The 22356-nt window shown below is 26.3% G+C and overlaps 1 protein-coding gene across 23 annotated transcripts in view; it reads right to left on the bottom strand.

Annotated features, from left to right (window-relative positions):
• Positions 1–22356, bottom strand: part of LOC129914879 (glutamate-gated chloride channel) — a 119026-nt gene that overhangs the window by 10581 nt on the left and 86089 nt on the right. For 10 of the 23 annotated variants that reach the window (XM_055994302.1, XM_055994310.1, XM_055994314.1 and 7 more), the window contains 5 exons: positions 14398–14468; positions 6727–6796; positions 2630–2866; positions 2388–2522; positions 1908–2060 (listed from right to left, as the gene is read on the bottom strand). In XM_055994302.1, coding sequence (XP_055850277.1) covers positions 1908–2060; positions 2388–2522; positions 2630–2866; positions 6727–6796; positions 14398–14468 — 666 coding nt within the window. Of the gene's footprint in view, positions 1–1907; positions 2061–2387; positions 2523–2629; positions 2867–6726; positions 6797–14397; positions 14469–20307; positions 20376–22356 lie in introns of those variants that run through there. The other 13 variants (XM_055994309.1, XM_055994312.1, XM_055994317.1 and 10 more) reach the window with 3 other exon arrangements.

Genomic DNA, 22356 nt, shown 5'->3' with positions numbered 1-22356 from the left:
TAATTTAAGTAGTTTAATTGGGCTTTTTTGGTCAAATTGATTTGTTTATGTAAATAAAAAATTAAAACATAAATTTTTGTCCCGACGTTTCGCTGGAGTTTCTCAGCATCTTCAGGGGCGCTTTATTATTACGTATTATTTTTTTATTTTTATTGCATTTTTATATTTTTTTTTTTTTTTTTATTTAATTTTTAATCAAAATTTAGTTTTATACTTTTAAATAAATTAACATAAGATTTAATAAATTAAAAACATCACAATTTAACAATAAAAAATTTTTTAACATCGTAACGCACAACATAAATATCACAGAAACTTTTTCTTTTATTATAATTTTAAATAAAATTTTTTTAGGGAATATTTTTTTTAAATTTTATTTTCAAACTCAAAATTTTGAAAAATAAATTGTGAGCAATAATTTCAAATTAATTTTTCTCAAAATTGAAGGTACGTAACTATTTAAGTACTGATTTTACTTATCAATGGTAGGTAGGTAGGTAGGTAGGTAGAGATGGCGGTCAAAGCAAACCATGTTTGATTGACCCAATTAGCGCAGGATGCGCCGTTTTGATACCAAAACTTATGAAACCTGTGAGTGATAATTGGATTTATTTGAAATAAATGCAATACTTTTATTAATTTTAAGTCAAAAAGAATTTTTCGTACTATATATGCGTCTCCCTTTGCCTAGCGACCGGTTTATTTTAAATTTTGTTTGACAATTTTTTTTCATGGGATGGAACTAGTTACAATCAGAACCAAGTGAGTTGGTACTGTCACGGTCATGATGTGAGGAGGATAACATAGCGACAAGAGCAACGCTTGGTTTGCCAGCAACTGTTTAGTAAGGTACATTTATATAACTAATTGTTTTTAAGGCCTTAAATATTTTTTTTGTTTTTTTTTTACACTACAGAAATTTCGGATGTAGTGAGCTTAGAGCAAGCTAAATATCATTAATGTTTACCTATTCATATTGATCTTCATTAGCAAATGTGGAGAGTATAATTTTATAATTACATTATAATGAAGTACTAGGCCTTGTTACCCTCTAATAGTCTAATAAGGTTTCATTACAAGGTTTTTTAAACTGTTTTATTGTACTTCTTTTATATATTAAATTAAAATAAAATGTATTTATTTGGAAAAATAGTTTTTATATTATTTAAAATCTCCTTTCAGCCAGGCCTTAATACCCGCACCTACCTTATTCGACGTCATTTAGTCTTCAAATTTAAATATCATGCTAAATTTGAAAACAACAAAGCAGTTAACTGAATTATATTTAAATATATATGTATATGTATTTAATGCATGCTAGGGAACTTTTTTGATAGATTAAAAAAAAAAAAGAATATACTTGGAGTCTAACCGTTTAAAATAACTAAATTGGTTACGTTAATTTCGTCTATTATATTAAAAATTATATATATTTATCAAAAGTAAATTATTTTAAAAAATTTAAACTTTCAAACATATAACATAATAATCTAAACAAATTCAACACTAAGTTCAACGTTTTGTTACAAGACGTTGAACTTAATAGTTGAAACTAAAACAAAACCTGGTTAAATATATTTCTATATATTTGAGATTTTATCTTAAAGGACTTCATCAAATCTTCGACTGTACCCCATGGTTTGCTATATTAATTGTTTTTAACAAAATTTATGGAGCACAGCCAAGACCTGACGACCTAAGATAATAATGCAACTTCCGTTTTCCTGAAAGTTCGCACCAAGCAGAGAGTTCTGATATTTCTTATCAACGCGCGATGAGTTTTTTTTTTTTTTATTCCGAGAATAAGAACGAAGGACGAAGACGATGATTGAAGAACGAAGGACGAGTTGTAGTGTAGTAGGCAATAATATAAATCAAATGACCTTTTGCGACGTGACATTACTTACCCAGTGACACACGAGCGGGTACAGCTCCTTGATCTAACCAGAATGACACCCAAGAGACAATGACCAACATACAGCAGGGAATGTAGATTTGGATAAGGTAATATGAGAACTCTCGCTTGAATAGTAAATCGACTTTCAGACAACTGTATTCGCCTAAAATGAGAAACATAAGAGAAAAAAAAATAAATAAATTAAATCTGTCAGTATGTTTTGCTGTTGTATTTTTCTTTGATATACAAAAAAAAAATAATAAAAATGAATAAAACATAAACATAAAAACCATGCGACTACATTAATAAGTTGATTTATTTTATTCTATTTCATTTTCTGCAAGTGTGATTGTGAATGCTTAAGTGTCTTGATGTTGATTAAATATTATGTATGTATCTCAAAGGAAAAAAAAAAAAAAAAAAAAAAAAAAAAAAAAAAAAGAAATGAAACCTAAAATATATCGGACACATGGACTCCGGACTAACTTACCCGTATTTGTTTTGCTGTTACAATAATCAGTCAAGAATTTTTCCAAGGTAAAGCGTGGTAGGTGTAAGTTTTTCACCACCTGTACAGGATCGCCTTCCTTCCAAAGGAAGACTAAATCATTTGTAGTCCAACCGTCTGTTGTTTTGTGTGAACAAAAATTGAAATTGATTGATTGTTTGATTTGATTGAGTTTATAAATGTAGTAGATAATATTGGGGATAGTGATTTTTTTCGAAACTTACAACTAGCCATTCGTAGGGAACATACTTGTCTATCCAAAGGATAGAGTTTTAGATTCATTGGACATGCTAGTGTGAGTGATATTCGTATACTGTATAATACGGAACCATTTGGAAAAATACGGATATAAACATTTGGCATGATTATGTTGTGGAAATGTCCTTCTTTTTCATTGGAGAAGAAAAGATCGGGCATCCAGACTCGATTTGCTTCAGTCAGTGTCAAATATTTTAGGCGACCTAAAAATAAAAAAACAAAATTAATATTTTGTGTATTTGTTTCTTTCCGACTCAAATATAATGTAAAAGAAAACGATTCAATAATTTAGGAAGTGAACAATTTTTCAGTAATTTTCGCATGTATCTATGTGCTGTTCATATGCACAAATACATAGATATGTGTCTAATAACGGGGATATTTCCTAAAAAATATTTCAAATTAAGTCTAGCTATGATTCAAACTTAAATATAGTTAAAAAAAAAGGTTTTTTCCCCTTAAACAAAAGAGTTGAGCAGCGAACTAGATTTTTTTTTTTAAATTCTTGTTATTCTTTACTTAAAATTATCAATTCAATCTTTAACAAAAGTTTTCGTATGCTACATCAAAAAATAATAAAATATATTAACACGTGCAGACTTACAGTGCATAACATTATACACTCTTTATAATGTCTTTAAACATAAAATAGCTATTTATAAAATTTATGCAACGTTGCATAGCTAAACGCGTTTAAAGGTTGTTTAGAGCCTGAATAGGAATATTTTTTTCTCAAATGTCAAAAAAAGAAAAGAAAACAGCAATCATTTGTATATTTTTTTTTTTAATTGAAGAACTCATTTTCGGCATTTGCTTAATTTGTAAGTAATAATTTGTGTTTTTTCGGAGATTTTTTCCTAACTAACTTTTGTAGTGTATTCTCTATTCTTTTTCTTTTTGCGTCTTTTGTTTTTTTTTTTTATAGAAATTGATTCATGTACGATGTACCTACAATGGTCGGAAAAAGTATTTTAACAAAATGAACATTTTTCTAACTGATGAGAATAATCTGTAAGGGTTAAACATAAAATAAGAAAGTTGACGGTTATTTATTAAGTATATTATGGTAAATCTCATGATGGTCAATGTCAGTCATATAGTTGGTATTATGCTTCTAGGCTGCATTTTTTGTATAAAAAGTACTAATTTTTGAGGGAAAAAAGTATTTTGACAAACGTTCTTTTTCAACGTTGGTAAGGTAAGGTAATGCATTTTACGTGTTTCAAGCACGTATACAACTGACAGACTTGTTAAGGCCCCGATTTGTAAAAAATTGGGCAAAACGGCGGAACTTAACATTGAAATTAGTGCACCTTCTGTTGCAAGTCATAATTTCTGTGTGTCTGTTAAAAAATCTGTGGAGAACTGAATTTATCGCGGGAAACTAAAAATTACCAAATATACAAACACAAAAATATAATTATACTATTCAAAATTTACCACAAACGGACAAAAAATGAAAAAAATGCACTTACAAAAATTGAAGCATTTTGAAGAATTCACTTTATCGCGGATTGACTTTAAAAAGTCTGAATTTGGAAATGCCATTCTTTCATCAAAAACTTTGTTAGCAAAAGTACCCTTTGCATTGAGCTCAAAGAAGACAATTTTACCATGTTTATGGGAAGATAATACAGTATTTATCTCATAAAACAAAAATCGAAAAAAACTGAATATCTTTTTTATTGGTGTAATTTTTTTGGATTATAAATATTTTCATGTGAACAATTTGTTATCAAGTTGTTTGTCGTGATTAAAAGTACTAATTTTCCAGTTTTAGTACTTATTTGGACACAAACCTAGCATAACTATAATGGATAGGAAAATGTTTTATAAATGAAAATTTATGTAACTTTGCATAAAGGCTACATAAAACTGTATGCATTGTAGAACTATGAAGCCGTTTAGAGCTGTTTAGTGAAATGTAATAAATAAGACTGTTAATTTTTAAGAGTTTTTTTTTACTATACAATTCTGTAAAAGTGTAAGTTAATACAAAATATTTCAAAATTGTACAATACTTCGGGCTATTAAGAGGAGAAAATAATTTTTTTTATCAGTGGACCAAAATGCCGAAACTATTTTTGGATTGCAGATAAAAGGTCATAGTGAACAGGCCTATGCAATTAGGTAAAAAAAATGAAAAAAATTAATATTAATTTTTTTTCAGACTTTCGAGAAAAAATCAAGGTTAACCCCTTGCCGAAAAAAATTGCATTTAAAAATTTTATTTCCAAATGAATCAAGTGAGATATCAAAAGAAAGATCTTTTTAAGCTCTATTCATAACTGAAAACCAAAAGATTCTTGGAGGTCAGGCTGCTGAGTTATTCGCATCCAAACATTTTTATTTTCTTATTCGCAGGCAGATTTCTGCGGACCAAAGTCTCGAAACAAGTTTATGTTTACAGATTTAAGTTCACACTAAACAGGCCTATCCATTTAGGTACAAAAATTACAAATTTATATTTTTCAGATTTTCGACAAAAAATCAAGGTTAACCCCTTGCCGAAAAAAATTACATTTTAAAAAATTTCCTCCAAATTTATCGAGTGAGATATAAAAAGAAAGGTCTCTTAAGGCCTCAATCATAACTGAAAACCAAAAGATTCTTGGAGATCTGGCTGCTGAGTTATTCGCATCCAAACATTTTTCTTTTCTTATTCGCAGGCAGATTTCTGTGGACCAAAGTCTCGAAACAAGTTTATGGTTACAGATTTGAGTTCACAGTAAACAGGCCTATCCATTTAGGTACAAAAATTACAAAATTATATTTTTCAGATTTTCGACAAAAAATCAAGGTTAACCCCTTGCCGAAAAAAATTACATTTTAAAAAATTGAATCCAAATTTATCGAGTGAGATATAAAAAGAAAGGTCTCTTAAAGCCTCAATCATAACTGAAAACCAAAAGATTCTTGGAGGTCTGGGTCCTGAGTTATCCGCATTTAAATTTTTTTTTTTTATAAAATTCGGAGGCAGTTATCTGCAGACCAAAGTCTCGAAACAGGTTTGGTTAACGGATTTGAGTTCACAGTGAACAGCCCTATGCATTCAGGTAAAAAATTACAAATTTATTTTTTTTCAGATTTTCGAGATAAAATCAAGGTTAACCCCTTGCCGAAAAAAATTGCATTTTAAAAAATTTCCTCCAAATTTATCGAGTGAGATATCAAAAGAAAGGTCTTTTTAAACTCTATTCATAACTGGAAACCAAAAGTTTCTTGGAAGCCAGGCTGTTGGGTTATTTGCATCCGAACGTCCACGGACCAAAATCTCGAAACTAGTTTTGGTTAACAGATAACGGTGAACTTTTAGGTAAAAAAAAATTACAAATTTATTTTTTTCAAATTTCAGATCAGCACTATATTTAATTTATATAAAAATGTTTCTTTACTACATAATTTCTTTCAATGCCTAGGACCCTATTTGATAAAGCCCCAAATATATTGCCTAGACTGGACAGTCTCGCCGTGGTTTTGAAATTGATATAATTTAATTTTGTATTTGGTATTCAAAAAACCCATTTTATTTTTTGTGGGGGCCCATTTCATTTCAGTTATTTTGTGGCCAAGTTATGGTGGGGGCCTTGGCAATAATGCTTCTTGCCAACCACGCAGTACGTGAAAAGTTAATGAAACTACTTCAAGTAGTACTCGAAAGGTATCTTAGACAAATTACGAAAAAGTTTGTATTGAAAAAGTTCGTACTGAAATGAAAATGTTTTGTACTCAATAGTACTGTATGTACTCGTACTGAGTACCTACACAACAGAAGGCAATTTATACATAATGCCCGTACGAAGTACATAAAATTCTCTATTTAGTACTTAAGCTTTTACTAAGAACAATGATTAAGTCGTAAATTAAAGTCTGTACTATGTACATTTGATCGTACTCAATACTTTAATTTTTATAATTCTTAACTCTGTGTCTGGCATATTTGTTAGAATAGTTTATTAACTGAGATGAGTAGGTACATATGCACCAACTTTTAGCTTATTTTATCTTATATTCTTTAAACAAAAAAAAAATTATGTTTATGTTTCAATTCAAAATTGCTTACCTTGGATGTCATCGAATTTTAGACGTTCATCAGTCCATTGTTCTCGAAATGTTAACTGCACGCTGTATTCCTATATTACACACAATTCAATATTAGTCATTTTTATAATAAATATTTTTAAATTTAAATAATTTATTACTGGCAGATTATAATTCATAATTAAAAGGGATTCAATTCTTATTATATTTTCATTTTTTTTTGTTTTATTTTTAAGGGATAGGTGGTAATAATTGTTTCTCTTTTTTTTATGTTTTTTTTTGCATATTTTTTTCTCAATTTGGGTAGAATAAGGATGCAACAAGACAAACTATAATTGCAACGCATTTCATGCGATATAGATATCAAATTAATTAAGAATAATAAATAGGTATATGTTTAATATATTATCGCCAAGATGCACAAACAAAGCAGGTTGTTGTATAATAAATTACAATTAAGCAGCTTGTATCATATAGCAATAAACAAATCAAAAATTTAACTTAAGCAATTTTCATTACAAGAACATCAGGCATATAGCATTCGCAATACGCTAATTAATACAAAATGCATCAACGATTAAACATTACAATACTTATATAAGTTCGTTAGAGACCACACATGCACTTAATACACATTGAATCAGCCATTATACATACATACATACATCAAGAGCAAAGTCAAGAACATTTTCTTGGGGAAAATTGAAAATTCCAGAGTCGCAAGCATGATTAAAGGCATTTCGGGACTTTATGCTAAATGATTTATTATATTTTTTTTAAGTAGGTAGTTGGTTTATTTTACAAATTTAATTTAGAGGGGCAACGAAGGAAGGTTGTTTCTTTTTTCATTGAAACAGAAGCGGTAGATAAAATGATAAAATATAACAAAATCAAAGGCAAACAAAGTATTAAACAAGTGAACTGATTTAAATTAAAAGCTAAATGAGATCTTAAGTGAATTTAACTTAAACTTAAAAAATTAAATAAAAAAAATATAATAAACTTAATAACGATATGTTAATTGTTTTCTTAATTTTTTTTTTTACATAATTTTAAGCAAATAACTAGCTACTTTCTCTTTTGGTTACTATTTTTTTTTTTTAACTCTGTTCATAAATTTTTATGAAATAGATTGCTTCGATCGGCTTAACGTTCGAAAAAGCTATATTACCTCCTGAAATTAAATCCTGAAAAATCAAACGAATATAAATTAATGTCCTTTTGAACTGAGTTGTTTTTGTTTATATTTGTGCTTTGTAGGTGTAAGGGTGTTTTTTTTTTTTTTTTTTTTTAATAATTTAATTGATTTTTTGTATGGATGATTGTGAGAGATGAAAAAATGGAAAGCAGACTCTTTGAAGCAAATAATTGCTTGTGGTGAAATTTTAATATTAAGTGAAAAAGGAAAACAAAAAAATGATGAAAATGAAAGCAGACATTATTACTATGAAGGTTACTTACATTGAAGTAATATTGCAACTACATAATAATATCTTAAACTATAGATTCTTATAAAAATTAAACCGTTAAAAGTTCGAAGGCTTATTTAAATACCTATTTAATTTTTACTCCATTTTTTTTTTTTGAAATTTAAATAAAATTTTTTTTTGGCTTAATTATGCCATTTTTTTGGTAAAATAAAAAAAATTAAACTATTTAATGGGAATTATATAAATATTTAGTAGGTATATAAAAATAAGAATATTGTTTTGAAATATCTGTTGCCATCATCACACATTTTTTTAAATGTTATCTTTTGTATTCCTTATGTTTTTAGCTTTTAAGCGTACTTATTTAAAATTATTTCACAAAATTGAATACAAAAATTACTATTTTTATGAATAATAATTAAAGCTTTTGAGTCTCAGTTTTAGAGGTTACTTAAGACACAAAGTGCATTTTTGGTGTCTCTCAAAGCACACAGTAGTATAGTATACATCCTAAATCGACAAGGTTTAAAAATTAAATTAAATCAAAAATATATTTTTTTTTTATTTACAAGAAAAAAACTATTTTAGGACTATAATTATAGTATTTAGGATATATGACTTTTAATACAATAATACATTGGCCCGTATTTGTAAAAAATAGTAAATACTAGCAATAGGGAAAGTAATAAGTATACACTAGGTTTGGTACGCACAAAAACTGGATAAAAAATTCATACTTTACAATTTTTCAAGTAGAAGCATTCACTATTTTTTTTTTGTATATCAACCATTATAATAGATAAATAAAACACCAAATTTCTTCAAATTTTAAATAGATTTATTGACTACACTAATTTATAGCAAAATTTAACTAATTTACCATAGAAGTTTTTCGTGCGTAGCTACACTTTTTGACCTTGAAAATCACATTGAAAAAAAATTAAATTTGATTTAAATGGAATAGTTTTGGACACATGATTTTTTAAAGTTTTTTGTCTTTTTTTCCTTAAAAAAAATTGGCAATAAATGACCAATTTGAGAAAAACCGCACCTGAACGCTGAATAGATAAGCAAGAGATATTAGAATACCTTTTTGGGTCGCCTCAGAAATTTAAGTTCAATAAGTCAACATTTTTTTAAAAAATCTGGGAATAAGATATAAGGATTTTTCTTGAAAGGCTTTTATTGAAAAATATTTCCTGTCACTATGGCTTAAAAAAAAGAAATTACGAAACGAAATAGAAAAAAAAATACAATTTTCTTTTCTGTGATTTTATAGATATTGAGCAAAGAAGATGCTTTATCTTTGAGCTTGATTGACAAAAAAAGCGAATGTGTACGAATTTTGGATTTTCAAAGTCTACTGTGTTTTTTTTTTTTTTAATTTATCATTAACACATTAGGTACCGATTTTTGTTAAGGTCGGAAATTTATTTCACAAAAAAAAGCCAATTTTTTTCAAAACATATGATTTTCTTTGATTTTTATTTGTTTTTTTTTTTTTTTGAGAAAAGATGAAAATCAGTATTAATACTAAAGAAATAAGCAAAATCCTGTAATTGCCCAGAGAGGCAGTATGAAACCATAAATTCAACAGTTATGAGCTTTGGAAAAGTAGGTATTAAGGTGAAATACGACCGAATTTGCAATTTTTTATCTTCACAATTTGATAGGTAGTATTTTGAAGAATTGTTACCTAAAAGTGGTAAAAATTAATTCTAGTGAATTAAGGTCCATTTTCTTCACTCGGAGTTGAACATAACTTGAGAATTTTTAATATAAAAATTCTCAAGTTATGTTCAACTCCGAGTGAAGAAAATGGACCTAAATATACATACAAAAAAAGTGCAGACACTGAGTTGACACTCTGTTTTTGTATAATGATGGATTTTTTAAAAATTTAAATGAGAAAAGGTAATAGAAAATTTACATATGTAACTGTTTCAAAAAGAGGCAAAATATCTGACCAATTTTATGTGAGCTGTGTGGAAAGCTATCTAAAATTTTTTGAACACAGATATAAAACGTTGATAAGTGAAGTATTAAAATATTCATTGCCCCCTCACCAATCAACTGAAAATGACACAAGGTTTTTTTTTTAGATATTATGGATTTAGATAAAAAATAATACAAAAAAAAAATTAATACCTTTACCCTCATGAACAAATAAGCTGAAGAAACGCACTCTGAAAAAAACGCTATGGATTTCAAGTTCTTGATTAGCTTAAAGGTTATAAATATGGTTTACCAACTCTCGTTGCCATTAAGTCGGTGTTTTAAAGAGTGAGTTTAGACTTGGTCTAAGCTATTGAGCTCGCCAAAGATTGAAGGGATCAACTAAAAATTAAACGGGCAGAAGACGACTCATTTTCGAAAATGTTTGTAGTTTCGAAAAAATAGCTGAAGTCCTTGACATAGGCGTTAAACATAAGAGTATAGGGGAACGACAAAAGAATCATTCGAACCCTTCGGTTCAAAGAACAAAAAAGAATATTTTCGTGTTACTATTTTCAATCTTTACCTCGATTTCTATGTAATGGGCCTCGGAGAAAAATGTACAAACCATGAAAACATACTAGAAGGGTTTTCGGTTCTGTCAAAGGATTCTTCGTCTAAATTAGACAAAGCAGCTAAAGAGTTTAATGAAACTGTTTAGTTTTACCACACATTTGGCTCAAGGAACATCTTCTATTCTTCCACAGAGAAAACTAGACCACATAAAATAGAACAAACACAATAAGATTTCCTTATGGTTTTCATCCAAAAAGGAAATATTATTTAAGCAATCGGGTTTTCCTTATTCTTTTGAAATATGTACTTTTGTTGGGTTTTGCCAAGACAAAAAAAAAAAAAACATCATGTCAAGGATCGAACTAAAGACCTTAACTCTCAGTGGCACATCTTCGACCTTTACCAACTCAGTATAGAAATATTGGTCACAATTTTTGTTCTAGTGCCAAGTTGAAAAATTCGAAATTATGAAACTTTTACTAAAATTTTAAAAAGATTTTCTCCATGAAAATAATATTTAATAATTAATTGTTGATTTTAATAAAGTTTTTTCATGAAACAGTTTAATAAGAAAATCTGTTAGTTTTAAGGTGGTCCTGGTCATATTTTTCTCTGTGTGAAGAATTAAAAACTCAGAAAAGATATTTGATCAGAAGGAATAATACTTCCTGTATGAACTCTTTGAAAGATAGATGCCCCGAAAAAAGTTTTCCTAACATTTTATTAAAGATATAAGCTACACTGCTGGTTTCAACGTCAACTACCTAAAAACTTTATCCAATTTAAAGAGAATAAAAACAATACAGAGAAGCATTATTAAAACTTAAAAAAAAAATTTGCGGACTAGATCTATCCCCCCCCTTAGCGAAAAGCTATCTACGCCACTGCCTCTTACTCCCCCTTTTAGACAACATTAGATATAAGTAGTTGGCACACTTGATATAACAGTAGGTAGGTACCTACTTGAAGTTAAAAACTAATGAAATGATTTATTACTTAGATATTAAAGGTCTTTTTACTTAATGCTATGTTTTTTGTGTATATAAAAGTCATATAATCCTCAAGTAATTGTTTTTTTTTTTTTTTTTTTTCATAATTCTTAATGCCAATTAATTTTTAGAAAACAAGAAATAAAAAAAAAAATATCAAACAAAAATACAAAATATATTGTGGAAAGCAAAAGCAAGTGAAGATGGTAAAAAAAAATATTGTTTAAAAATATTATAAAAGAAATTTTACACGTCTATTGTTTTGTTAAAATTGATTTCACACATTTATAAAATACCGAAACGGTAGGTCAAGTGTTAAAAATGTGAAACTAAAGTATCGGGGTTAACATGTTTTTTTTTAACTCTATTCAATTTGATACAAATATTGATTAAACCAGGAGCTATAATATAATAGTGGGTCAAAATTTACCTGCTACCCGCTCAAAATTAACTAACCACTTTTTTTGTATTATTAATCAGCCCTTGTGAGTTTCACGTGGACAATTTTTCGCTCGAAATATTTTTGTTCATCTGAAATTTAAAAAGCTATTGCAAGTTTCATCGTAAGGAAATTAGCATTTTCCGCTAAACTGTTTTTTTTTTTACAAAAATGTATATAAGTGAGCTGGGCCCAATTCCTCAAATGTGAGTTTTTTTGCGTGAGTTTGTCTGTTGACTTATTCGCAAGGCAATTTACACTTTTTTTTCGTATACACAGAGGAACTCGCTCTTGCGGAATGGGCCCCTGGTTACCTCGCATATTAACTGAAAAAAATTCAAAATATGAAATTCGAGATGCGAACAACTTGTCGAATGCAACTCACAACAGAAGAATAGTGAAATTTAATTTTTCCGGGTGGAATCTTGTTCAAGTGAAACTAACAATAAGGCTGAATATGTTTTTTGGGGAACATAATACATCGTCTCTTGAAAATCAAAGTGACTGTTGCCAACTTAATTCGGAACTAGTGCTAGCGGGGCCTTAATGTAGTAGGGGATTGACATGGGACTCGGCTACCAGAACGACTAAGCGAACATACCAAGCTTTGTCAATTTTGTTTAACTGTATAAATGGTCCAAAAACGGAACATAGACCGACCGAAGAAAATACTATTCCGGACCGCCTTCATAATTGTCTCGGTTCCTTTTTAGTGTACCTACTACCATCCATCTTATGAGCAATATATATGCTTTAAAATCATTCTTCGTAAAGTAGTTCAGTTAATGGAAAAAAATATGAAAAAAGTTGTGACGTCAGCTTAGTTTGGATGCAGCATTGAAGAGGGTTTTCTTCTGAGTAATAATCTTAATATCTCGAGAACGAATTGAGGCACAAAAAAATTGTGATACACAACTATGTATCTCAATTTCTCCCATACATTTACGCAAAACCTTAGATCGCATTGCATTTTTTGTAAAAAATCACTTAGATTCTATGTAAAGCAAAAAATTGTTAGTGAAACAATAAACATACACTTGTATTTTGTTAGTAAAAAATGGCTTGATCAGTTTTCAATTTTTTTTTTATCCAGGACCAACCCATCAATCCACATTCACATAGCGAAATTATAACATAATATGTATTTACTTTATAAGTTCTAAAGTTTGGGAATTTCAGCAGCAAATTAATATTTTTTTTTTTCTTTAAAACAGAAAGTTTGGGAATTTCAGCAGTATTTTTTTCTTTAAAACAAAAAAATTCGGGGGGGGGGGGGTTTAAACCCCCAAAACCCCCCTGCGTTCGCCCCTGGTATAAATTCATTTAATTTTATTGGATGTTATGTTTTCTTTTTAATATTCTAAATGGGTAGGAGAATATTTCATTAAAAAAAAACTTGACATTTATGAATCAGAGGGGGAGTAATGCCAATGCAAAAATATCTAAAGAATAAATTCTTTTTATTTCACTTTTATTTGTGTACATTTTCTTAATAAAATAATCTAAAATAAACTTTTATTATAATCTTTTATTTTCAGCATAAGATTATTATTATTATTTGTATCTTAAGCTGATATTAAAAAAATTGCAAATAAAATTTAATTAACACTTGATCCTCCGCACGCATATTTTAAAATCCATTCGGACTGACAAAAAATAAAAAAAAAAAAACGGTCCAATCTATTTATATTTTACAATAAAATACGAAGAAATATAAAAGAGTAGGTAGGTTACTTGAAAAAATAAAACTAAAAAATCAGTCAAAAATTAATTATAAATAAGAGAAGAGATAAACAAAGAAGACAAAAGCTGATTTTTATTATTTTTTACACAATAATCGTATTTTTGTATATTAAATGACATATAGTTATAAATATTATATTAAAATATTAATTATTGTATTTTGATTCCATTAAAAAAAAAACGATATTTATATCAAAATTATTTGTATGAATATCACACATGAGTTTGTCATTTCAAAAAAATTTACATTTAATTAAAATTGTATTATAACTAAATTATAAAATCAATATTAAATAAAAAAAGTAAAACAAATAAATAAAAATCGACTAAAACAACAATATCTTTTCTCATTACTCTCACTTTATTTTATATTTATTTATAAACACAGATATTTCATTTAATACAGTCATATACATAAATTTATGTATGCATTTATATATTTCCAATGATCATACATCATAAAAATTTATAATTTATATATATTGTTTTTTTTTTTTTTTTTTTAAGAGGTGTTAAGTATTTTGTGCTGAATGCGAATATTTTGTTGTTGTTCATAATTTTGAACTGAGAAACTCACTCACCATTTTGTAATCGTCGATTTTAGAAATTGACCGTAGGAACATGTTGACTGTGACATAGGTTGGCAAATTTTCTAAAATGTTTATGATATTAAATTTAGTCAAAGTGATCAAGATTTTCATTTTGGTTTTTTTTTGTTAGTTTTTTTTTTTAATTCAAAATTTTGAATTTATAAAAAATTGGGTTACTCTCTTTCCTGGAGACATACGTTTATATAAATTTTTTCTTCTTTTAAACGATGACCTTATAGTGAAACAAAACAAAAAAAAAAATATAGAAACAAATAATAGTTATGATTGAGTGTAGTGTTGTGACTGATGGATGATGGTTGGTGGGTTTTTTTGTTTTACAAACATTTTTTTTTTCAGAAATAATTTAATACTTTTAAAAATAGTATATACCTACTTAAAAATTACCTTATTTTTTTTAAATACATATACATATAATTGCCTAAATAAACATTATATATATTTTTATTCTGAAAATTATTCTAAAAAAATAAAAAAAATAAAACAAAATTCATGACAAGGGAATTTGTGTCGCTGCGCCATATCATACGTGGACATTGCTGTTGTCTTCTTGTTCAGGTTCAATTTTATTAACACTCAATTTTTTAAATAAACTAATTTTTTAACAAATAAGGATATGGTGAGAAGGATGAATGATAAAGAAAAAATATAAAAAGAAGTCGTGATATTAAATTAATTAATTAAAAAAATAAATAAATAAATACATTTTTCCGATCTGGGGACCAAAAAATATAAATTCAAAATTTAATAAGTACTAATACTGGTACTAATACTTTTAAGTAGCAAATGAAGCTGTATTAATTATTTTGCATTGTAAAGTTTTATTATGTCATTTTAGAGATGACATTTTGAATTTAAAAATATTTCACAACTTTTCGTTAAAAAATGGCCATTTAGGAATTAAGAAATTATGAACTGGAACAAAATTTCTTTTATTTTGATGATATTTAATGGATCTTAAAGATATTCAAATATAAAAGTTACAGAACATGGGCACAGTATTTAAACAAATACATAAAACATTTTTTTACGCTTTCTATGAAAAATAGACATTCCTTCGAAAAAAGTTGAATACAAAATGTAGAGATAGTAAAAAGATCTACAACTTTTATGAAAATAATTTTTTATATGCCCTCAAAAATATTGAGAAAAATTTTTATTTTTTATAAATATTGATGCATTTAAAAAACAAACTTCTTTTTTTTTTATTTCTTATCTATTTTAAATATTCTTTTTCAGAAAAATATTAATTTTTGATGAATTTAATTGGAAAAATAGCTTGTTTTTCAATCAAAAAAATTAATGAAATTTTTTCTGATTTTTGAAAAACTAGAGATGCCTTGTTTTAAATGAAAAACTTTAATTTAAGATTATATAAAAAACTACACTTTTATTTCTGAAAATATTCGGTAAAATTGAAAAAAAAAAAAACGAAACAAAAAAAAACGATTTTTTAAGTTAAATTTTTCCGTAAATGTGGCCAGCCAGATTTTGCAATAGTTTCTGAGATCAAAGTTAATTTTGTTGAAAAATAGCTACTAATTAAATTAATCAGATGTGAAATACTTCTTTCCCACTTAAACGGACTAAAATATATAGAAATAGAGTTAACCAGTTAACATTGTTTATGTTTGAGCTTTTTCAATTTAATTTCAAAACCTGGCTTGTAATGAGTTTTACTTTTATTTTCTGCAGGTATTCGAAAATTCTTTAAATATAGGTTTCTGTATTTTTGTTTAGCAAAGAATTTGCACAGTTTTGAAATCCAAATTTTTTTACTTACATACAAAATTGTGACCCAAATGCGAAAACATAAGTTAATTACAGTATAAGCAATCCTGAAGAACGCAAATGTTAAGGACGCAGTCCAGATTCGGAAAAATGTGATTTAAAAACAAATTTTAAAAAATTAACATAAATAATGATGTTTGCTGGTGACTGCAAAAAGTAAAATTATCAAAAAATAATTTTTTTTTTTATTTGAAAAAATGTCTACATGGATCTCGCTACAAAAACAAATAATGAATAATAAGTGCATGTTTAAAATTGATGATGAGACCAGTATTTTTGAGTTAATAACGTCTTTAAGTAGGAAATCATTATAATTATTTGCTAAAGAAAAAAAAATTTTTTTTACTTTTAAAATGTATTTACATTGCACGGCATAATTCCCTTTTTTGCTTTAAATATTCAATGGGTTCCTATAAGAATTTTAACTTATTATATTCTTAAACCCTTCCTAAATTTTCAAAAAATATCATATCGATTAATTTATGCCTGATATAAGCTGTTTCTTTTTTTTTTTTAATAAAAACTAAACATTATTTAATTTAATATAAAAAATAAAACAATATAAATTAAATTAAATTAAACAAATAAGAAACTTCAAAGAGTAAACAAACATTCAAAAATTAATTCCTCTTAATACAGGATTGAAAGAATATGAAAAAAGTTTTGTATATATTTTATACTTTAGGAAAAAAAATTAAAATATTTTTTTTTTTTAATTAAGTTAAAGTAAAAAAAGGAGAGAAGACACTGAAAATTATGTATATTTATATATATATTATTTTTGTACGACTAAAGCACACATGATACCATCATTAAAAAATTGATTGAAAAATTAAAAAAAAAAAAAATAGTTAAAAAGTATTTATTACACATATTTTATTTCATTAGTTAGTATATTTAAATAAATTGAAATAAAATAATTATATATCATAATATGAACATACACTTATTGTTTAATATTGCTTAACATTTTTTTTTTTTTAATATTTTTAATATTTCTTCAAACTATATTATGTAAGTAAATGCCATACAAAATTTGATTGGCAAAAATTGTACGATAATACAAAAAAAAATTATTATTGTAATATTTATTAAATTATGTATAAGAGAGATCCAAAAAGACATTTCACAAAAGCCCTAGTGTAACACATATTTATAAAAAAAAAAAAATAAAAATGACAAGATATGTAATTTTGTTCAAATGCAAAATAAAAATTAATTTCGATACAACAAATGATATTTTTTTTTTTCAATTTAATTTTCAATGCAAATGCGTTAAATCCAATTAGAATAAAAATAAGAAAACAGAAATTCTATGAATTTTGTATCAAATATGTGCTTTAATATTGTTAACTAAAATTATAATAATGTTCTAAAACATAAATATTGACATAAATTAAATGAAAAAAAAATAAAACAGAACTTTCTCTCAATACGTTAAAACATCCAAATTTTCAAATTGGAAAAAAGTATCTTTTTTTTATATAACATAATGACGGAAAAGTTTTTTTTTTCATTTACTGCAGACAATATTATTATTTTTAAAGATTTATGGTTTTTTTCATTGTTGTTTTTGTTGTTTTACATAATTCGAAGATATTAAAACGAAGAACTTTGAAGAGCTAGTTGAAACTGACTTTGAAAATACTTCAACGTAATAGTTTGAGAATTGTATTTTATTTGTAAAATGCTAAACAAGCAGGTGTATAATAAGTTTAAATTTAAATTTTTGTATATCATTCTAGTAGCTAGTATTTCTATCTGCTTACATTTATTTAATAAAAAAAAAATTAAATAAAAATGATATAAAATAATCTGTCTCTGCGATGAATTTGTTTATTTGATGGAATACTATTATGATCAATTTGTAACTCTAATTGTCATGGTTTGTACTACATTAAGTTCACCCTCAAGAGAAGTTTAATAATTCATTATTTTCAAATTGATTTAATGCATTTGGAAATGAAACTCACCCCTTTGCAAATCAAATTCACCTTTTGTAAGCCAAAAATAGATTTCCATAATTTTTATATAAAAGAAAAACTTTTCTAAAAGCGAATTTGATTTGTCAAAATTTGATAAATTCAAACTGCAAAAGTCTTGGTTGGATTTACAAAAAGTTAAACTTATTTTTTGTAAATTTGAAAGCGGTCTAATTTTTTAAAGAACTTATAAGATAGTTGTATTTTAAAAATTGAGTACTTTATCCAAATTGAAATTGGAATTTTCAGTAATTCAATGTTAGTTAATGTTGCTTGTTTGGCAAAAACTTTTTGCCTTGAGATCACTTTTTGAGAAAAATTTATTATGACTTGTGGAACCCCATTTATTTCATTTAACGCAAAATGGATGCAAGGTTAAAAAGAAAATAATATATTTAAATTACATTTTTTTTTTTGTAGAAACAAAAGAGTTGTAACGTATAGGCGATGAAGAAGAAATACAATGGACATTTTCGAAGAAGAAAATAACTTGAAAGTTCTCAAGTACCACTCCACTCCAAGTAAAACTATGTTTTTTTTTTTTTGAAATACAAACACTTTATTACTTTGGTTTTCTGTTAAAATGTTTTAAAATTGAATAATTCAAAACTGTTGTATGATTGAATAATTATATAAAAAAGTGATAGCTAAAACATTCCTGAAAAGGACTTTTTGGTTACTAAGTAACCAAAACTTTAAAAAAAAATTCTATTTATAATTTGTTTATTTGTATTGGTTTTGTATTGAATAAGGTTTTTATTTTGTTAATTTTTTTTTTGTTTATGATATATTTAAAAAAAAGTAAAAATTACGAAGCTGAAGAAATATTTTTAAATTTTGTATTCTTGTTATATTATAAGAAAGATAACTTTTTGTTTAATTAGTTATTAAATGCAAATGCTTATTGAATTTGCATTAGGATGTGTTAGCATCTAGACCAAAGTATGTAGTAGTTTAAATTACTTGCGTGCACTGCGGCGTATACGTGCTTTATTTTTATTTATTTTTTAAGCCGCATATGCCAGAGTAGGGGAGGATAAGATGGTAGATCAATGTAAGTAACAAGGCTCTTAATGTTGTTTCTTCTTTAAAGAAAGAAATACAAGACGCTGATAAGAAATCTCAACCAAATGCAATAAATTTGTACTTGTAAACGAAGACGATAAACTTTCGAGTCAAAAATCACAAACTGAAAATATCAATTTGAGATTGAGGTAGAAAATCATCCTTAAAAATTCTTACAAAACCCTTCTTACTTGTTCTAGATAATAAAAAAAATTCAAAAGCCTTGTTTTAATTTTTTTTTAAATATAAAGTAATCAAAACAGCTTTCGAGGAAAAGAACAAGAAAGTTTTTCTTTTCTTTTTTTTTACAAAATCATCTTCGATTTTATGTACACGTTTCATTCCAAACCTCAAAGTAAAAGTACACACTTTGAACGTTCGTTGAATATTTTCAAAAAATTTAATACATATTTCGTCCAAAACCTCTGTATATATTTAAAGACAGTTAGAAACAGCTACTAGGATAATTTACAAAATTTCTACGTGATGTTTGTGTTGCATTTCTTTAACTTAACATTTTGTATCGGTGATTTCTGTACATTAATATTGAAATATTAAATTTAAACATTTTTTTTTTATTTACAGCATTCTCAAGCAGACTTAAACGAAAGTCTTCTTTTCTAAAAAAAAAACTCATACACCTATGTTTCAAAAAAAAAAAAGAAGAAGATGATTTTTAAAACATTAATTTATGCAATTAAAAATTAATGTAATTTATCGAAGAATTTCATTTTTTTTCTTTTAATTTTTACAGAGACGATGGTAATTAATTATATAAAAATTCATTAGTACGAAGTATAATGGTGATTGAAGCAGTTACCGTATAAAAAAATTAGCTCTTCACAAAAATATATTTAATATATATATTTTACAGTTCTACTTAATATTTGAGTATATATAAAAATATTTGTGGTTTTTATATATACGAAGTTTATGATTTTGTAGTTTCCTCAAAGATTGATTTTGTTTTTGATTTTTTTTTTTAGATTTACAGATTTTCAATTTTTTTGTTTTTGTTTTTTTGATACACTATCAACGGACTTACCATTGTAACATCATCGATTTTTGATATACTTCGAACGAAAATGTTGACGCGGACGACAGCAGGGCCATCTGTATTCGTAGAAAAAGTGTAACAGAGAAATTCAAATAAAGAAAAATCTAGAATTTTGATTTAAATTAATTTTTTGTTTGTTTGATAATTTTCTGTAGTTTTGTTGTTGAATAGAAGTTATTAGATGTTTTTTTTTTTTTTATATATATATTTATTTTTGTGGCTTTTGTAGATTTTTGTCTATATATAGCTGAGATGAATTATAAAACATTATTTTCTATACAAAAAGAATCCCTCCTTGCAGCAAAAATTGATTATATGAAATACATTTGTTTAAATTCTAAAGTGATAAAAAATGTCTACCCTAATAGTGAAAAAAAAAAAATCAATTTCTTACCCTTAAGTTCTATTATTTCGAATATACATATTTTACAAAAATTACATAGAAAAATAAAAAAAAAAATATATAAATATTATGTAGTATAAAATCCTATAGTTGAAAAATAACAAAAGTGTTTTATTGTAAAATTTAAATAAGTAAAAAATAAATTAATTGAATAAAGTTTAATACAAAAAAAAAAAAAAAAGAAAAAATGAAAACGAAGAATGAATTAATAATTTGGATTTGAATATATGCATTGGTGTGGTTAGAAAAAGCTTTTGACGGGGCTCATTCTAATTTTTTTTTTTTATTTTACTTAAATGGGCTGAGAGGTTTATTGTTGTTGTTGGTTGAAGATGTGTTATAAAAATATGCTGCTGTTATTTAAACTCTCATGCTTATACGTAGAAGTTTTATTAAAGTAACACAATGCAGAGCTTTAAATAACAAAACCAAAATAAAAATAAAAATAAAAAATAAAACAAAACTGCTAATTATTTTGAAGTTGCATATTTTTTGATATAACATTGGAAGATAAGTTTTATCATTGAGTTAGAGTGTTCTAAGTCTTCATGATGAAATTTTAGTGTTATATGATATGGGAAAGTGGGAAATTGTATAATGCTTTAAAAAATTAATTTTGTTCCGACTAACCATAAGTTTTTCTAATAGTCGAAAAAAACAGCTGTACAAAAGTTCAGATGTACCCCATTACAGAGTTCTATTTTGAAACTCTTTATAATATTTATTAAAAATATTTTCTAATGATCCTGAACATTGCATACAATTTCATTGATGTCGTTTTAGACCTTGGACTGCTGCCGCCACCGCCTTTAAACTTTTTTTTTGAGAGTTCCCGACCCCTTTATCGATACTTTGCTATAGCAGTAAATAAAAAAAATCGAGTATTTACTCAGAAAAGGCGATTGCTGTTATGTTTTTGAAAACCGGTTAAGTTGGTGGTGTCAAAAGTCTGAAATTTAAGACGACATTTTTGTTTTGAACATTTCTGATTCTTTTGATCGAAACTTCGTTTTAACGGCAAATAAAACGAAAACTAAAAAATGGCGTATCAAGTGTTTAGATAAAGTGACTTCCGTTATTTTTTTGAAAATTGTTTATGTTGTACGGCGGCGATGACAGAAGTCTTAGGTTTTAGAAGACATGTTTTGGAGCATTTCTGACTCTTTTAGCCCAAACTTCGTTAAAACAGTAAATACAAAAAAACTAAAAAATGATTAATCAAATGTTTATGAAGACAAAAGGATTGCCTTAAATTTTTTGAATATCGATAAGTTTTATAGTGATCGCAGAAGTCTAAATTCCTAGACGACATTTAATAAAAAAAATTCTAACTCTTTTGGCCGAAACTTCGTAGTAAAAAAATAAATAAAAATAAAATGATTAATATGTACCTATGTTAGTAGCGAGACAATAGGCATATGTAAAATTATTAAGTCACACGTATTCATGAGAATCAACAAGAACGAAGGTTTTCAGTTTGGGTACTGATTCAGTACTACTGAACAACTTCTATAATCACTCAGTAAATGTAAGTAAAAGGAAAAATTAAATTTCAAAAAGATTTTTTTTTTTTAAATTAAACTATTAATATATAATTAGCGAGACAATAAGTGTATGTAAAATATATTAATTAT

This window comes from Episyrphus balteatus, chromosome 3 (assembly GCF_945859705.1).
Source record: "Episyrphus balteatus chromosome 3, idEpiBalt1.1, whole genome shotgun sequence".
Lineage (NCBI taxonomy): Eukaryota > Metazoa > Arthropoda > Insecta > Diptera > Syrphidae > Episyrphus > Episyrphus balteatus.
Note: the sequence above shows the minus strand (reverse complement) of the source record. Positions and strands in the feature narration are given on the sequence as shown.